Source organism: Melospiza melodia (assembly GCF_035770615.1).
Source record: "Melospiza melodia melodia isolate bMelMel2 chromosome 10 unlocalized genomic scaffold, bMelMel2.pri SUPER_10_unloc_1, whole genome shotgun sequence".
Classification (NCBI taxonomy): domain Eukaryota; kingdom Metazoa; phylum Chordata; class Aves; order Passeriformes; family Passerellidae; genus Melospiza; species Melospiza melodia.
Window position 1 is genome coordinate 976355 of NW_026948501.1, and position 18594 is coordinate 994948.

At 44.4% G+C, this 18594-nt stretch overlaps 1 protein-coding gene across 1 annotated transcript in view; it reads left to right on the forward strand.

Moving 5' to 3' along the window:
• The window catches only part of WNK2 (WNK lysine deficient protein kinase 2), an 84245-nt gene that overhangs the window by 24023 nt on the left and 41628 nt on the right, over positions 1-18594 (forward strand). The window contains exons 2-4 of the mRNA XM_063181827.1: positions 8093-8265; positions 9247-9467; positions 12517-12674. Coding sequence (XP_063037897.1) covers positions 8093-8265; positions 9247-9467; positions 12517-12674 — 552 coding nt within the window. The remainder of the gene's footprint in view (positions 1-8092; positions 8266-9246; positions 9468-12516; positions 12675-18594) is intronic.

Consider the following 18594-nt stretch of genomic DNA (forward strand, 5'->3'; position numbering starts at 1 on the left):
GCTAAAACTAACAGCAGGTTGGGATGAGAGAAGAGCTTTCAATACGGCTGGTTAGGTGTTGGAACCCAGGACATCCCTCTGGCTGCCCTGGATGGCCAATGCCCTGCCAGGGGGCTCAGGGACCTTGGCACAGAGCCCAAGACCCCTGTGCCTTTGATCTTGACCCATGGAAAAAATTACCAACCTTAAATGAGGAATTACAAGCCATGAAAGTTTTAAGTAGAATGATAGTTTGTCACAGGGTGAAAAGTAGAATTTGGGGGGGTTTTAGAATGGGGACTCGGGGTCCCAAGAGGAAGAATTTGGGCATGCCTTGTTCTTCTTTCTCCTTCTTCCTAGCCTCCACCTTCTGGGTAATGGTGGCACTTTTGGATTGGTTTAGAGTAGGAACACACTGTCTGACATGGGTGATAGGTATTGGAAAATAATTGTAAATAAAGTACAGGTAGTTTTTAGTATAAAAAAGACAACACCGGCCTGAAGGTGGGGAGTGTGCCACTGACTGACCTGCTGAACGGACCTCAGCAGGTCAGGGAAAGAATGTTATTATAGATAACAGAAAATAACCTTGAAAAGCAGAAGAATCCTGACTCCTCCTTCAGTCGCTGGGCTGGGAAAAGAGACTCTGTGACACATCTTGGGGTCATCCTGACCACAGAGACCCCTGAGATTTAGGGTGCTGCTCTTCCATAGATCTCCTGGGTGCACTGAGGAACTCCTTATCCTTTTTCTGTGTGTGTTAGAAATGCAAAATGTGGGCACAGAAGCATTAAATGACTTGGTGTAGGAGGCTTAGTAGGCCGCAGTGTGAGGGAAGAGCTGAGAAAGTTTCTCTCCAGGATTCATTGAGCTACTGTTGGAGTTTAAATTAAGATCTGTGCAAAGACTCATCACTTTTCTGCTTTCCAGCTATTTTGCATTCCTATCCCTCAGTATAATTAATTTCAGCATGTCAGTGTAAAGGCACATATGAACTTGGTCAGTCTTGCATGTTTTGTGGAAACAGGGACATGAAAATTTCTGAGATGCTGAAAGCTGTGTGGGCAAGTTTTCCATGCGTGCCTGGCACCAGGACAGCTCTTCACTGGGAACAAGATAAAATGTGTCCAGCTCAAAAAGGCTAAGTCATTGGCGTGATAAAGAATGTGGATGGTACAAGATGTTCTGCATGGAGAGCTCGAGACAGCTGCTGCAGCTCTGGCCACTGAGACTGATGCTGGTGACAATGATGGTGATGATGACAGACCTCATTGTGCTCTGCAACTTCCTCCTGAGGGACAGGAGAGGGGGCAGGCGCTGATCTCTTCCTTTTGGTGACCGATGAAAGGACCTGAGTGATCACCATGAAGCTGTGCCAGGGCAGGGTTAGGTTGAATTTTAGGGCAAGGCTCTTCCCCCAGAGGGTGCTGGCCCTGCCCAGGCTGCCCAGGGAATGGGCACGGCCCCGAGGCTGCCAGAGCTGCAGGAGCCTTTGGCCAGCACTGCCAGGGATGCCCAGGGTGGGATTGTTGGGGGGTCTGGGCAGGGCTGGCATTGGATTCAATGATCCTCATGGATTCTTCCTCACTCAAGGGGTTCTGTGGTTCAGTGGCCAAGGGGATCTCCTCATGCTCAGTGCTCTCCTGGAGCTCAGCATAGCATCAAGTGAGAAATGGCTTTTTGTGCTGCTTTTATGTGACACAAGGTGATTTTGTTAGAAGAGTAGTCATATTAGAGGTATATTCATAGCTGTGTAGGTAAGATGATTTGAGGAACTCTGAAAAATCTCACCTACAGTTTACTCCATCTGTCTGTTTGGTGGGGAATCTTAGGGTGTTTTGTGGGTTTGTGGTAATTTTTTTACTAATTTGAACTTGAGGTAATTTCCTAAAATAAATGTACTTAGTGTGTAATTGAAGACTGCCAACCCTTCAGGGACGTCATCACAGTGCTTGAAGGGCTGTTCCATGGGCATCTTCTAGGATTGGTAAGGCTGCCTGACCTGGGGTTCACTGACAAATGCAACACAGTCCAAGGGCTTTATTTGGGAGTCAGAAAATATATATTCTACTCTCCATCCTGCCACAGAGGGTAGGGGGCAACAGGAGTGTGAGAAAGCAGCGTTTGTCTTGGACAGTCTCACTGGGGAGCTGAACTAAGCCATCATCACAGACCAACTGAGCATCCTATTGCCTGTTTAGGGTTCCTGGTGGACCGTGATTAATTCACTGGTACGAATATTTCACTTTAAGAGTGTTCTACAGATTGAAGTGTGCAATTGCTAGGTTATAACTAGACGGGAAACGGTAGCAATAATGGGATGAAAATGCTGTTTTCTTGTTAGAAAGGCAGGATTGAATGCTGCCCCAAGATTAACTTGCCAGAGCAAAGCTAAATCAAACTTTGCTTATTCTGCTAATTCTTCACACTGTGTTTATTTTGGTTGGTGAGGCTCATTGGCCGAGGGAGCGTTGCATGCTGTTTGGGTAAATGGCAACATTTGGTAAATAACAACAGTTTTGGTGCCTCCTCTCAGGCTGCAGAGGGTGGTGGGGCTTCTCTGGCAGGCTCTCAGGTGGGCAAGAGGTGGCATTTCTCTTCTTTAGGAAAGATACTGTGTCTGCGTCGCAAACACACAGGAAAGAGAATAATAGAATCCTTGAATGGTTTGAGTTGGAAGTGACCTCAGAGATCATCTTCCAACCCCCATGACCTTCCACTAGACCAGAAAATATAAGGGGATTTCATATCTATACAATAAGTTAATTTGCAAGCTGCCTTAGAGTAAGGAGGTGAGATGAATGAAGCACGAAGGGGATGGCTTATGCCAGCACATGAGCACTCTGCACTGGGCTGGTGCTGAGAGGTTTTAATGGTCACAGCACACCAGGGGCACAGCCCTTCAAGGGCAGTGAGTTCTCTCTGCTCCTGTCCCCCGTTTCCACCTCTTTGAAGGTGATATTTTAGGCACAGCACTGAAATGTCTCTCCACTCCTGCTGGGGGCCAGCCCAGGACTGAGCCTCCAGGGGACAGCTGGAGCATCCCTCCTGTGCTGACAATCCAGCTCTGGCGCCAGGGTAATTCACCTGCCCCGTTACTGTGTTTATGGGTTACAAGAAGCAGGCTGAAGCAGAACGCTTTTTAAAAAAACAACCAATTGTTGCTTAAACTTCAGTAAATGCTGGGGTCAGATGGGATTCCAGAAAATATGAAACACCAGGTTCTCATGACATGCCTGAAGTGCTTTTTTCGTGGTTAAGGCTTTTTCTTTCAAGGGGAATCTGGTATGGTGGAGCTTTCTTCACACATTGATTTCAGAGTTTCCTTTGAGAAAGGTGTTTTGTGAGGCAAGTCAGAACTGTTTTGGTATGTCATCTGCATTCACAGGCTTATGTGGAACCTGTGAAGCACTGGTAATTAAGGAAGTTGAGGAGGTGCTACCTGAAATTAATTTAATTGCTTGTGACAAGAACTTCTTTTGTTTAGGCATAGGTTGTCATGGTGTGGTTATGTTGGGAGGTTTTCACCTGTAAAACGCACTCTGCCTGTGGTTTACAGAGGTTTTCACCTCTAAAACGCATGGCCTGTCCATGGTGTTGTGTTTCTTGGGTGTATTTGTAGCTCTTTGGGGATTGGAGATTTGGGGTATTGATCCCCCTTCCTCCTGCCCTCGCAGGATGGACTGCTGAAGTTCTGAGGTTCAACAGAAGATGTGAATCCCACTGTTCCTCTGCTCTAAGGCTTTGAGGTATGCCTTAATCAATTTAGAAAGCAGCAAGCTATATCCAGCAATAAACCACACTCAGCCTCTTCTACTGTGCCAAATTTAGCCATAAAGGTCTGAATACAATTCCTATTTTTCCATAGGTTTCTAGCAATGACTCAGGCAAATAAGTAAATCTTCCTCAGCCTGTTCCATAGCTCCTGTTCACTGAATTGTGAGTATCCATGGGGACAAGGACTGCTTTTATGCCTTTGGAAAATGAGTTCCCCCTGGGAAAACCTCCCTGTGCTTCAGTAGTGCCGCTGACAAATAGCAGGCTGTAACTTGGCCGGGGTTACCGGCTGAAAAGAATGTTGGCTGGATTCTGATAGGGACTGAAGCTGTACAATCTTTTTTCTTGATTTGCAAGTTGTCTCATGGCATCTACCATTTGTTCACGGAGAGGGGATTTTATCCTTTAGGATTGCTGTCAGTGCTAAGTGCTTATAACTGAGTATGTGGGGTGTGGGAATGAAAGGTCCTGGATGCTATTAAACATTTATTGCATAGGCAGGGTAATACTAAAGATATAAGGCTGGTACGTGAAAGCAGGACTGCTACTGTCCATAAATCCACAGGAAACTGACAGTTCCACAGGAGACAGCTGGCAGTGGGTCCCAGGCTGACTTGTCACTTGAGGCCTGGTTAGAGGAGTAGTTGCGGTACATGTGCAAAAGTGTGGACTTGGAATGCAGATGTGAAAACGGAATGATCTGAACAGATGTTCATTCTGCTGATGTAGGTATTTGATTTCTGTCCCTGGCTCAGAAGTGCCTCTGGTTTTTTTTTCTTCATCAGCAGCGTGGGTCAGGCTTCTGCATGATGGAGGTGAGCCCTGCCCTCGTTTCTCACCTAGTGCTCCTACTTGCCTTACAGTCAGGCCTTCATCTGTTCAAAATGAGAGAAAATTAAATAAACATCAGTAAATGCAGCTATGTCAGTTTAAGAATTTAAAAACAAAACACAAAACTTTTACAAAACTAGTATTTATAGGCTAGCTGGACACAGACGTCCGTAGGCCAGGAAATAGGGAAGATACCCAAGTGTTTAAAGTAGTTTAAAATTTTTTAACATTAGTGAAAATTCAAGACTTTAAAAGTAGAAAATTAAAAAATTTCTGTGAAACTGCAAAGCAGCACAACTTTCTAGTTTGCAACAGCTGTGCTCCAGACCCTACTCCTACACAGGTTCTACGTATTGAATGTGAAAAATTTGTGTAGTCTTCTTTGCAAGGGCCCCTTTCTTCATGGTGAGGGGGGTGGAGTTCATTCCCAAATCGATTTCCTCCTTGCAAGGAATTAGGCAAGAAACTTGACCTTGTTTGTTAATCTTGGAAATCTTCTGAAGGCTCAGGTGAAAGCCAGTCTCCTGCTTGTATAATTTTCAGATCCTTAGTCAGAGCCCATATGTTACAACCTGGAGGAAATGATGCTTGGGGATGACTAACTAAACATGTTCCTGCTGTTAATTTGGGTGTCATTCCAGAAATTTAATTAGTAAGTTTTCCCTTTCCTTTTGTTAACACATTTACTTACTGATTCCTGTCTTTGCTGTTGTTCCCCATAAGGAACTTAATGAAGGGATAAAATTTATATTAACAGAGAGAAGCATTTTCTTCCCAGCTGTGATGAGTAGGGAGACGCAGAGAACATACATGTGTTGTATTAGCAGAAATTTGGTTATAGATAGATTATTCACTTCTTTGTATCTTCCTGCTGCAAATATCATGTTAATCCAGTTTAAATGAGTGTGGGATTTTAGGGCCCCTTCCAACCCAAACTATTCCATGAGTCTATGACCACCTTTCTTTGTCATAACCTTTGTCATGACCTTTCCAAACAATCCTGTTTCAATGTAATTACATTAAAATGTAATGCCTGGAGGTTGTTTGAGGTTTACATCCTTAGTTTCAGGATGAGGACATTTTGCCTTATGTGGATTATATGATGGGGAATGAGTGTCTCTGACCCCAGTGAAGGTTTCTCGGGTTTGGATTAAACCCTGAGTGAGTCATGCAGTTAAACAGGTGTTTCTGCTGCTTCAGAGTAGAAAACACTTCGACCTTTAAGCCCTTTCAGAATCAGCTTATGTTTTTGCCAGTGACTCATGTCAGGTTGAGCCTGAGGAATTTCGAGGAGGCTGTTTGAGCCCTGATGGCACCAGAGACCCCTCCTGTGGTGGAGGCTGCAGCCGCAGGAGTGGCTGCTCTGCCCTGGCCCTCACCTTGCCTCTCCATCTGGAAAACAATGCTCAATTCTTCAGCAGTGCTCAATGCTTTTTCTTCAATCTGGTTTAAAAAATCCAGATTTTTTTTCTACTGTAATTACAAATAAAACACACATTTGCCTTCCAGAATCACTTCGTTGCAGTTGCCAAAAATGATCCTACTTGTCATAAGTAGAATATACAGAATATGGTGGTGTGCTGAAGGATAGTTTTAAAAGTTACCAATGAAGTAGCAGTGGAAAAGTTCTCACAGTGCTCAGAAACCTGGAAATGAGAGTCAAGGACTATGGTATTTTTTTTTTTTTTTTTAATTGGAAAGTATTTACAAATCTGCTGGATCTGTGAGGCCACCTTTCCTTTTCTCTGCCAGCTCCCACTCTGCTCTTCCTGCCTTGAATGGGGACTTGCTCCTTCTCCTTCCTAACAGCAGTGTGTCTGATTTATTCTACAGGTTTTAAGTTAGAAGGAAACTCATCAGTAGGGGAGAAGTGGTGGATTTGAGAGCAGTTCTGTGGCTCTTCTTGCCTGACTTGTTAGACAGCTTGGTTGTTTTGTTGGGTTTTTTTTAGCTTTATTTTTTTGCTGTAGAAGAAAGGTGGCTGGTGCAGAGCAGCGGAGTGCTCCTGGCTCGGCTGTGGGTGTTCTGTGTGCTGCTGTCCCCAAGGGCCATGGGGGGCTCTGCCCGCCCTGGGCACCCTGCACTGCCCAGCCCCTGGGCTGCTGCTGCTGCTGGGGCAGGGTTTGCTCTGGTGCTGCTCCACAGATGTCAGAGTGAACAGAGAGCACCCTGAACAGCCCCAGTGCCAATGGAAACGCTCCCCCTGTGCACACACAGCGCTGGGGCAGGGCTTTGTCATCCACCAAGAGCCAAATCATGGTTCCAGCCCTGTGTTTCCTGTGGTGAAGTCTCTGTGTGAAGTGTTTGTAGCCATGGGAATGCTCATTCCCATCTCGAACTGACTGGGATTGTGGGTGAGGACAGGCTGTGGAAATGGCAGTGGCTGGTTCTTTTGCATCTTGGCTACAAGTCAGCTGTGTTCTCATTTAATTCATTCTGTGTGCATAGGAGTGCAGCTAGTATAGATGTGCCTAACTGACTTGAGCAAAGAAAGAAGTCTGAGGTCAAAATACAAACTAATTAATCTTGGTAATTGATGAGCCTTTGCTAAAGATCCCAAAAGCTCAATTTCTAGTGCAGGGGTGGGCAGTGCTTTGGCCAGGGGGGCATGATGGTGGGCTCTGGGGTGGAACTCCCATGCTGCTCTGTTTCATCATCCCAAGAGGTTGGAGTGAGTGTCCAGGCTGCCTCTTTGAGGTGTCCGTGTGCTGGGGAGGTCCAGGCAGCCCTGGAGCCATGGGAGAGACAGAGAGTCTCTGCATGTGCTGGACAGGGTCACGTCATAGCCTGGAGGGGAAATGCCCTGAAATTCCCCAGGAAAACCAGAGCAGTAGAACATGACATTTTCACATTTCCAATCTAAAGAATTTCCGTGCTATGCAGCCTATGCGAGAAGCTGAAGGACAGTTGCAAACACTTCCTTTACCAAAAAGAAGGGGGAAGTCTCCAAAATGAAGCAGAGCAGCAAACGCATAGAAAAATTTATGTGTTTGGATTTTTTTGGAAAGTAACATGGTTTTAATGTAGCCTGAGGTGAACAGGATGGGCTGTAGAACGCAGTGTGGTGAGCAGCAAGGACCTCAGCTGGGGCTTTGTACCAGTGCATCCAGGAGCAGATGAGGGCAGCGGGAGCCGTCCTGGCTGTGAGAACACCCAGTCCTGGAAATGGCATCCTGTGGCTATTAATCCCTTGGATGGGGAGCCTCTCGACACCCAGACATGAAGAAATAGCTGAGGGTTGATCCATCGTGCCACGGCTGTGTTCGTGGTGCCTGAAATATTAGTGCTGTCACAGGAATGGCGTAGCACAGGCATCTCTTTGTCTTCTTGATACTGGAATTAGGCCGAGTGCCCTAGTTCATAATGCTGCTGCTCTCTTACATAAAAGATTTTATGATTGCTCTTGACACGAGCATAAAACAAATCCAAAATTCTGAACACCCTGGCAATGCAGGGCCTTTATTTTTGTCCATCACTAATAATAATGTCTCGTTTTGGCTTATAGGACAGAAAACTCACAAAAGTAGAGAGGCAGAGATTTAAAGAGGAAGCAGAAATGTTGAAAGGTCTACAGCACCCAAACATCGTGAGGTTTTATGACTTCTGGGAATCCTGTGCAAAAGGCAAAAGATGCATCGTGCTGGTTACCGAGCTGATGACCTCTGGAACGCTGAAGACGTAAGTACTGCGCTCCTGCAAGGGGCTAAGAATAGCAGCAGACATTTATAGCAAAATCCTACTTTTGTATGCTGAAAAAAACCATCTCCAGATAAAAGCAAAAAATGGAGCTGTTCTCTGGTGTCTGTCATTCGTCCCTGCATTTGAACCGCAGTGGTTTGACGGGCAGAATTTTGGCCTCCATCTCTTTCTGCCTGCTTCCCTGTTTCGGTTATGCAACTCAAAGCTGTTCTCTGGCGTGTTTCATTTTCCGCCTGTGACGTTTGGATTTGTCAGGGTGTGTTTTGTGCTTGCTCTTGGGCTTGTATTTGCATGTTTTGTTAGGGAATTCAAATGGAATAGCACTTGAATGGTAGAATCTCTCAGAAGCTGAAGGTGCTCTAGGTTATCTCCTAAACAGGATGAATTAATAGCTTCTGGTACTGACAGTCTTGTTAAGGCTGATATAAAGCAGTTGGCATGAATTCTGGAACAGATTTTCAGCCCCAATGGGAGCAGTACTCACCCAGTGTGCTGCTCTGCCAGTGCATTAGCAGTCCCTGCATCTTCCCTAAATGTCCCCTCCCAACCAGCGCTTCAGGTAAATAGATAGAAGTGCAGGTGTGTGGTACAAAGGTCCATGTTTGTGGTTAAAATTAAACTTCAGTATTCTTCTGATTCAAAATATATGAACATATTCCAAAGCTCTTCTCTTCATGAAATGAATCACTGAACAATTAGACTTCAAAATATTTGGTTGTATTTGCACCAAAAATGCTCATTATCATCCTCCCTAAAACTGAATGCTCTAATTCCTCCTTTGAAAAGATCTATTTCATTCAATTTTGGGATATTTCTGTGCTGCTCTGGTGGCATCTAATAAGGGGCTTTTATCCATAGTGGAGTTTCAGAAAACTTAAGCTGTGCTGTTAAAGCCCCTCAAATCTCTAACAAAATATTTTTGCTTCCTTTTTACCCACTTGTGTGTGTGTTGTGCTCCAGGTATCTGAAGAGGTTTAAAGTGATGAAACCTAAAGTCCTGCGGAGTTGGTGTCGGCAAATCCTGAAGGGTCTTCTTTTCTTACACACAAGAACTCCACCAATAATTCACAGAGACTTGAAATGTGATAATATTTTTATTACTGGACCAACTGGATCTGTGAAAATAGGAGACTTGGGTCTGGCAACACTCAAAAGAGCTTCATTTGCCAAAAGTGTCATAGGTAATGCTCCTGTTGTCCTTGGCTTCCCTCGGTCAGTATCGTGGCTGTCTGTTTAACATCTTCCTTTCCCATTTTGCATTAATGATTTTAAAGTAGCAAATTGGTAGTGGAAGTTCAAGTGGGTTTGGGACTGTTGCCTCTATACCCCTATAAAAATAGGAATCAGTAAGTAATGGTATCATAACTTCCTCTTCTCCTTCCTCCTGTGTCATCCTTAATGCGTAGGGAGCCCAGAACCAGTGAAGTCAAAACAGTAGAAATTTCAGATATGTACTTGGCTGCTGTGGATCTGCCTAATTTCATTGATTTTAATGAACTTGTGTTTGTTTATATTTGTTAAGTTTCTCTCATTTTTAACTTCTAGTAACTGGTGGGGTTTTTTTCTCTGTTGAGGATCAGTATTTCTTCAAATAATTTTTTTGCAGGGTAACAGTTGTTCATGGGACATATTGGAATAATATCAACAATAACAATACTGGGAATAATATAAGTAATACCAATATTGGGAATAATTCCAGAAGTACTAATATCAGTAATATCAATACTGGGAATAGTATCAGTAGTAGCAATACAAGGAGTAGCATCAGTAATACTAATATTGGTAAGAACACTAGTAGTACTTACACAGGTTTTTATAAAATCTGTTATGAACAGAACACCATCAAAATACAGTCATGTCTGAAAGGAATTTGATACTGTAAGGGCTGCAGGATGCTGGCAAAGTGTCTGCATTCATTTTGGCAATCAAACTAGGCTTATAATTTTCATGAGCGCTGCTGCTCCAAGGAGAGGATAAAGGAGGCTTGGGAACACTGGTGATGAGTAATGCTGCCCCCTCTGCAGAGGGAGTAGCTCTAAAGGCATATCAGTAGCTGCATTTCACGTTGGCTGGAAGGGATGAAATCAGCACACTGCAGTGTCTCTGCGGGAGCCCAGCCAGGGCAAACCTGCTCCTGCCAAGAGCAGCTGAGTGGGTGCTGAGCAGCCTCACGTTTAGCTGGGCTGTTAGGCTGAAGGATGCTTGTAGGTATTCCTTTCCACTCCAAGGAATGGGGGAAATGTCATTTTTGTTCTGTTTTGGAGTGGTGCCAGGTATTCCATTTGTTTCTTAGACTATTGCAATCACTTTTTCAGATTTGTTTTAAATGCTCTGGAATTCACGAGATTCACTGCTGAGTTGTGTTCCTTCTAAAGCACAGCAGCAGCTCCAAAATAATTTCCTGTGGCAGCTGTTAACCTTTTCTGAGCAGCAGCCTCTGCCTTGGTGAGAGCTTTGACAAACACCCAGAGAGAGTGACTGCACTGAGCCTCCATGACATGGGTCTGGCTGATTTGCTGAGGCTGTAGGCATCAGTGTCTTTGAGGTGGAAGGACGAGGCGGAAGAACATAAACAAGGGAAGAGATCAGTCTTGAATTTTGCGAAATTAATTTTACAGAAATGCTTGTTCATAAGTTGAGTCTGCTCCAGAAATGTGTGCAAAAGCAGACCCTAATTTTGAGGGTTGTCCTTTATGTTGCCATTTTAAAAGAGTTTTAGACGAGTCAGAAAATCCTAGAATGGTTGGGATTAGAAGGGGTCCTAAAGATCATCTTGTCTGCCATGGCTGGGATACCTTCCACTACCCCAGGTTGCTCCAAGCTCCATCCAGCCTGGCCTGGGACACCTCCAGGTATGACATTTCCTCAATTTCTTAGGGACTTGGGTGATGGCTTGTAACTGGAGGAGAGGAGATTTACACTGGATATTAGGAAGAAACATTACTGTGAGGGTGGGCAGGCCCTGGCAGAGGGTGCCGAGAGCAGCTGTGGCTGCCCCTGGATCCCTGGCAGTGCCCAAGGCCAGGCTGGACACTGGGGCTTGGAGCCACACGGGACAGTGGGAGGGGTCCCTGCCTCTCAGCGGGTGAGGTGGCTGGGGTGGATGGGATGATCTTTAAGGCACCTTCCAATCCAAACCATCCTGGAATATGCCAGAACTACTTTTTCTGATTCTGTGTTGTTTTAATTAGAGCTGTGCTTTTGCTGCTGATTAGTGATGACATTACAAAGCCTTGATGGGATCTGCCAGGGCTGGGGGCAGTTTGGGTGCTGAGGCTGGACAGAAAGAGTTCATCTGGGTCTTTCTCATGGTCCAAAACCTGCCACTCTTTTTTTGGCATCCCAACAGCTGGCTGCTACTGTCCCTTGACACACCATTGCACTCATCTCTCTTCCTTCATCTTTTCTATGTAAAAAGGAAAGAAGTGAATTACAGTATGAGATACAGTTCCTGGAATGAATTACCCAAATGTTAGTAGTTTTCTGTTTTGCTTTGTAAGCCTTCCCTTTTCAGAGTAGTTTGCTGAGCAAATGTTGCCGGTGTTGGGGTTGCTGCTTGTCCCCAAGCTGCATCTCCCAGTGCCTCACCTCATATTTACCAAGGTGCATCAGATTCCTGATACCCTAATTCCTGTTGAGTAGGACCTTGTTCTGTGAGTAGCCTCATTGATTTGTCCCACTAAACCAGTGACAGAATTAGGTTTGATGTTTTGTGCATGACTCTGTAGGTGATTTGTGATACTTCTGGCTTCCAAAGTGCTGTCTGCCTGCTGGTGGTTACCCTGTATCTCTGGAGGAAACAAAAAAAAATTGCAAATTTGCACTGATAAAAGCAAGAGTGAAGGTTCTCGTTTCTTCTTCCCTTTTCACCTCCCCGGCCCTTTACTCATCCATCTCTCCAGCCAGACAGAAACCATTCTATCACTTCAGTATGGGCAGGAAATTAACCATAGCTCATTTTCTCGCTCATTTTTGAAATTTTTTGTTCTTTTCCTTCCCCCTCCCCTCCGTCCTGCTTCCCCTCTGCCCTGCTTCCCCACTTTGGATTATTGTCAGCAAGCCATGGGCATGGAAGTGCATACATTGACATTGGATTTGCTCCCTGGGAGCTCTTTTGAAATTATCTCGTATGCAGCTATACACAGTTGTACTGGGCACGCTTCTCACAGGTGAAAAAGCTTTTGGTAAAGCCATTTGGACTGCTGTAAAAAACCAACATTATCTTTGTAGGTACACCAGAATTCATGGCCCCGGAAATGTACGAGGAACACTACGATGAATCTGTGGATGTCTACGCCTTTGGAATGTGCATGCTGGAAATGGCTACCTCAGAATACCCTTACTCAGAATGCCAGAATGCTGCTCAAATCTACCGAAAAGTAACCTGTGTGAGTACGGGTCCTTAACTGGTATTGGATCCTCTCATTGGAAGGTTCAAAAGCATATTTTGGTGAGGTGTCGGTACCACTGAATGTATACTGCATTCTAGAAGTTGAGGTATCTGAGCTCTGGCTTACACAAACCTGTTTCAGGCTTATGTGTAAGCTTACAATTCTACACTTGGAGTGTGTTTTGATGCAGCTACATTAAATATTTTCAGTTGTCTTTGTCACTGACTTTATCTCCATTGGCCGCAAGTACAGCCCAATGCGCTGATGTGTGGTAGTTAATAATTCTTCTTAAAGTGTTGCTTTCAACCCAGAGCCCCTCAGAAATAATTTTAAAGCTCACAAAAGGCCTCAGAAGCTGCTCAGCAGTGCAGTTATCTTCATCCTCTGGCTGTAGCAGCTGCCTTGGCGTTGCAGGGAGGTGAGTGTGTGCAGCCATGGATCTGCTGGATGGTTACCATGCTCTGCACCATGGGGTGGCTGCAAACCATGCTGCAGCTTCTCAGAGACATGGAATGGGTTTGGTGGCTCAGGTGAGTTCCTTGCCTTTATCTCTGTTATTCAAGGCTGGGTTGGGCAGGACATGAAGCTCCCTGGTCTAGTGGAAGGTGTCCCTGCCCATTACAGGGAGGTTGGAATGAGATGGTCTTTAAGGTGCCTTCCAACCCAAACCATTGTGTGATTCTGTGATCCTAGGGCTGCATGGTGACTCGATGTTGTTATTCCATGGTTCTTTATCACAGTGTTTATTAGCTTTGGCACAAGGGATGTTGGCTCTGTTTTGGTATGGTCCTTCAGATATGGCCTAAATGCTACCAGTGTGGGCAGCTTAGGGGGCACTTCCTTGGACTCTAGGGGTTCTTGGGGTGGCTACAAGAGGCTCTTCTAATTACAGGCTCTGTAGCCTCACGTCCTGTCTGTGAGACTGGTCAGGTACTCAGTGTACCTGAGCAGTGGGAGCTGCTATTGCTGGGAAGGTATGTGTGCACCTGGAGCCACGGAGAACGTCGAGCTCTTCATTGCTCCACGTACCCAGAGAAGCTGTGTGCACACCTCGTAGCCATCTGCAGTACTGGTAATTAAGACTTTGCCAGGCTCCTAAGCCTCATTTATCAAAACAATATCCAAGATGGCAAAGAATAATGATTAATCAGAGGATTCCTAATTAGATGTTATATTTCAATTTTTAGACTTTAAGTAGCCGTTGTTTTAAACACTGATGGAAGAAGCCTGAGCCAACTCATTTTCTACAACAGTAACATTTACACAGCTCAGAATTAGATGGTAAATTATTATAGTTTTGTAAAACTGGCTTTATACTGGCAGCTCCAGAGAGGTGGGAGATTACATTTGTCATATAGAAAAAGCAACGGTGGAGAAGCTGTCGAAAGGTCCTTGTTGGGGGTATTTTTGAAGCAGAACTGTCTGGCAGGAAAAGCTGAAGACAAAAGCATCAGGTACCAGCACGGAGGGTGTGCAGTTTTTGTCTGAATTTGGGGTAGTAGCAGTGGGAGCAAAGGCACCGGGATTCCTTAGATGGCAAAATTGGCATTACTGTTTTTCCAAGGAAAGGGTTAACCAGCTCCCTGTGGAGAGGAGAAAGCCCTGTCAAATACCATGAGCAGCACACTGTCAGGCTGGAAGGAGGAGCAGGGGGTGGGCCTCGGGGTGAGGGTGCAGGAGGAGCCTGGTCCCGTCCCGGGGGAGATGCCCCGTGCCAGGAGGAGCCCTGTGGTGGGCTCACAGCTCCTCCAGCAGAGCTGCACCTGCAGCGGAGCCCAACGGAGGGAGGGAGCCTGCTCCGAGCAGCGTGAGTGGCCTGAGGGGCTGAGGAGGAGGCTGCACGAGTTTGGGGTGTGGGGTCGTGAGCAGCACCAGGCACTGGGGTCTGCCCTCAGCTGGGGCAGGGACTGCAGGAACACAAAGTGACTCTAAGATCACTTGGAATAAGGGTTAGGTTTGGGGATGCAGCAGCTTGTGAGAGCCTTGGGGCTTATAAACTGAAATATAGTCAAAAACGGAGAGTAGGCTGAAACCAAGAAGTTGCATTAGACTGTTTTCTTCCAGTATTAGATTAGTTTTGGGGGTCTCATTAAGAGCAGAAGGTGGCTCTGACCTTCTTGGATAGAGAGGGTGCAGAGCCCCTGAATGCTGCAGCTTCTCAGTGGGACATTTGCTTCTTTATGAAGCTGGAGCTTTTTTGCACTAGAAATATAAATACTATTTCTAGTGTTTTAAATTGAGGGTCAGTGCGTTGTGAAATGTGTTTGCTGTGTCTAGCTGCCTGCTGCCTTTATTTAAAAAGCATAAAATAAAATAAAATAACTTTCTTTTCCTGCCTTGGGCTCAGCATTGTAGTAGCAACCAGAGGTATTGATAGCATTCATAGGGGTTGGAATTGCTGGCTGGAGTTTGCATCAAGGAGTGACAACCAACAAAAAGTTTAGACTGCCTGCCTTCTGTTGGGTCCCACTGAGCTGATATTCCTTCTGCTGCCCAGCACAGGCAGGGCATGATTTGGGTTTTGCCACTATAATATGTCTTCAGTAGTTTCTGCTCTGTGTTCTAACCCTCTACCATGCCCTTACCTTGTACTAGGACATGAGATACACCTCAAGTCCCAGCTGTCCAAATCACACGTGTTGGTCATCCTTACTGGTGTAGAAAACGTAAACATCACCTTTCTGAGACATTATTTCAGCATATGTCACATTCTGCATGTCTATAGTGTAAGATTATTATACTTAATTTACTTCAGCGACCTTTTATTCTGCCTGACTGTATTCTTATGGCTAAATTGCTGCATTAATTTTTGCATTTCTGTTTTTCTGCGTGTGCCTGTATGTTTGCAGTTGTCCAGGATAAGGAGGTGGTCATGTTTGGGAATGTGCAGAGGGGCTCATTTCTGTGCCAGACAAGACATGCTTGCTCCAGCCTGTCACCTCTCTCTGCCCTTTCAGCCTGAATGACGGAGTGTAAACCTTTCAAAAATGGAGATGTACCGTAAATAGAAAACACATCTTTCCCAAGCAGTGGGGCCAAGCCACATTTACCACAGTTCACTTTGAAGTGATTTCCTGGTCAGCATATTTGCAGTGCCCTTCGTTCTGATGCCATAATCTCATTTTTCATGCATAACTTGATGGTTTTTCTTACTCAGATTTTTTTTTGTGTTTAATCATTCTGCCAAGTGATTTTGATGTAGACAATAGTGATGAAACATTGGAATCCGTGACCTTCCCAGGCTGCTCCAGCCTAGTGTTTTCTTAGGCATGTGCTGCAGAGTGCGCAGCAGAGCAGCTGCATCTCCAGAGAGTTCCTGGCCATCTCCTTGGGTTCAGTGCTACAAACCCGTGCTTCAGAACAACCCACCCTGTGGCAGTGTTCTGGTTTGCATGTAAAGCTTTCATACTGTTAGTTCTCATCAACCATTGAAGGTTTTCTCAGCATATGCAGGCTCTATGCCATAGTGTGCACATACAGAATTAATGCTGTGGCACAATGACAGCAGGCAAATCATGCTGTCAATGTCATTGCATGGACTTCTTGTGGCTTTTGGAGATCTTCTTAGATCTGCAGGTAACCCTCTTAGCTTGGCATTAAGATGGAGCACCATTCTGGAGGAAAACAGAGATGAGTTTATAATTATATTATAATATTATAATATATTATTATATATAATATAATATAATTATATTATAATATAATGTGATGTCATAGAACAAAATCCTGGTAAAATTGAGAGCTTTACCTTCATTTCACTGACTTCAGAGAGTGTGTACCAAGGTGCAGTTTCAGTTGGAAACATGGCTTCACCTTTTTTGGTAGAAGGTTTTTTCCTTTTTTAAGAATGACTCGAGCCTGGAAGGTGGAGTGGCGGCCCAGAGCAGGCTGGCCCTGGGGTGGAAGGGCACCTCGAGGGGCCAGGAAAGCCTCCAGAGTCTGACTGACGTGGGCCAGACGTGCCAGTGACTTGTGTGGCATTCGCTGTGTCCCTTCCGAGCGTCACGTGCTGCTCTTCCAAAGTGTGCTCTGCTGATGGAAAATGGCCAGTGGCTGTTTTTAGACCCTGCAGAATAAGCAGCACGTTTCTTCCCTCAGCATGAAGGATGCAACTTTTTCTCTATGTGTCTGCCTGTAGACTCAGCTGCCTTGTACTGGAGGGCAATGGATCACAAATCTAATTTCTTCAGAAAGAAGGGTATGGAAATAAGTGGTGGTGAGGGAGTCAGAATAAATTATCCTGTTTGGTACAGAGAAGCTCTCAATTTGATCTCTCGTTTTGCTGTTGGTTTATATAGGTGTATATATATTTCAACATTTAAGGAATCTGTATTATCATTATGCCCCTTATGCCACCCAGTGAGCTCTGCCTTTCGCATGTGGTGGCATTGAATTTATTTTAATTTAGAAGAGGCTGTACAGCTTTCAAACTGTCATGGATAATTTCTTGGCTAATACACTTTGAATTTTGGTGCTGTGCCTCCCCACCATCACAGGGAGGAATTTCTTTCTTGTGTCTAATCTAAACCTGTCTCTCTTCAGGTTAAAGTCTTTATTAGATCTTATTACGCTTTCTTCCTGGACATTGTCACACTAATATGGAAATCAGTTTTCTCATAGCAAGCAACAGTGAATTGAAATGTATAGATTTATCCTTCTTCCTGATGGAGAACACACTAGACTCCTGTAGCTTAAACATGAATTATGGTGCCGAGGAGTCCTGCTGAAAATACATTTTGATGGTGCTTTGTTTTCTTTCATTTCTGATTCAGGTATCAGAGCTCTCCTAAGAGCTCACCGTGGCACATTGAGCCAGCCTGGGCTTTGCAGCCCGGGCCCTCCAGTGCCTTTTGACACATTTTTCTGATACACAAAATTTGAACCCTTGTCTCATCAGTGAGATTTAGGTTTGCTTAAGCAAATAATTCTTTTTAGTGGGTCACAGCCAGCCAGCCATGTGTATGGATTATTTTGTTTTGTTCTCACAAAAATGGGTTTCTTAGGATCGCTGCAGCTTTCTGCTGAAACAAAACCAAGGAGCTGAGTCTTTGAGTGACTGTTCTGTATATTTATTATTATTTTTTCAAAATCTACAATGTACATATTTCATGCTAGAATTTCAAGACAAATAGGGGGTTGTTGATCTAAAATTATTAATTAATCAAGTTTGAAATAGAATCTGAGGCTTGAACAGAATGTTCATGAAAGAATAAAAATATAATCTGATGCTGAAATATTCAGAAATTCTGAGAGAGGCTCCAGCCCTCACTGAAATTCATCCATAAAAATTATTCAAGACTTAATTCAGTGTATTATTTGCAGACCCTCTTTGAAAATACTTGTTTTCTTCTTTTAATCCATTGAGTGAGCCAAAAGTCTACTCTGTGGGGCTCCTTATCTGTGACTGCATGAGCCATTATTTACTGTTATTTCAGAGTGAAACTTTAAAAGGATTTGTATGGAGCTAAATGTTCAATTGCCATTCAGTTATGTGCTTAACCACATTCTGTTTTATAGATAAAGGAAATTGTGTTTCCTTTTTGTTCTGCTCATTGACTTCATTGGAAGTACTTGGGTCCTTAAGTGATAAGGTCCAACTGCATCATCTCTTCTCAAATAAATTTTGTCATATTTTCATCCATATACATCTTGGTTTAGTAAGTAGAGGTAATAACATGTTTTTAAAAGGGAATCAATTAATTCTGTGATTTATGCTGGACATCAAAAATAAAAAGAAGAACTTCTTGCGTTGCCACTTGTCACCTGTAGCTGAATATAACCATGGATGTGGGGACACGGATTCTGCTTCCCAGGGTTTTCTTCTGCAGTGGGTAGTTGGTTTTTCTCCTTGAAAGGCCACGCTCATAGGTTGCTGTTCCAAATCTGTTCCCAGCAAAAATGCTAACATTTGACAGAG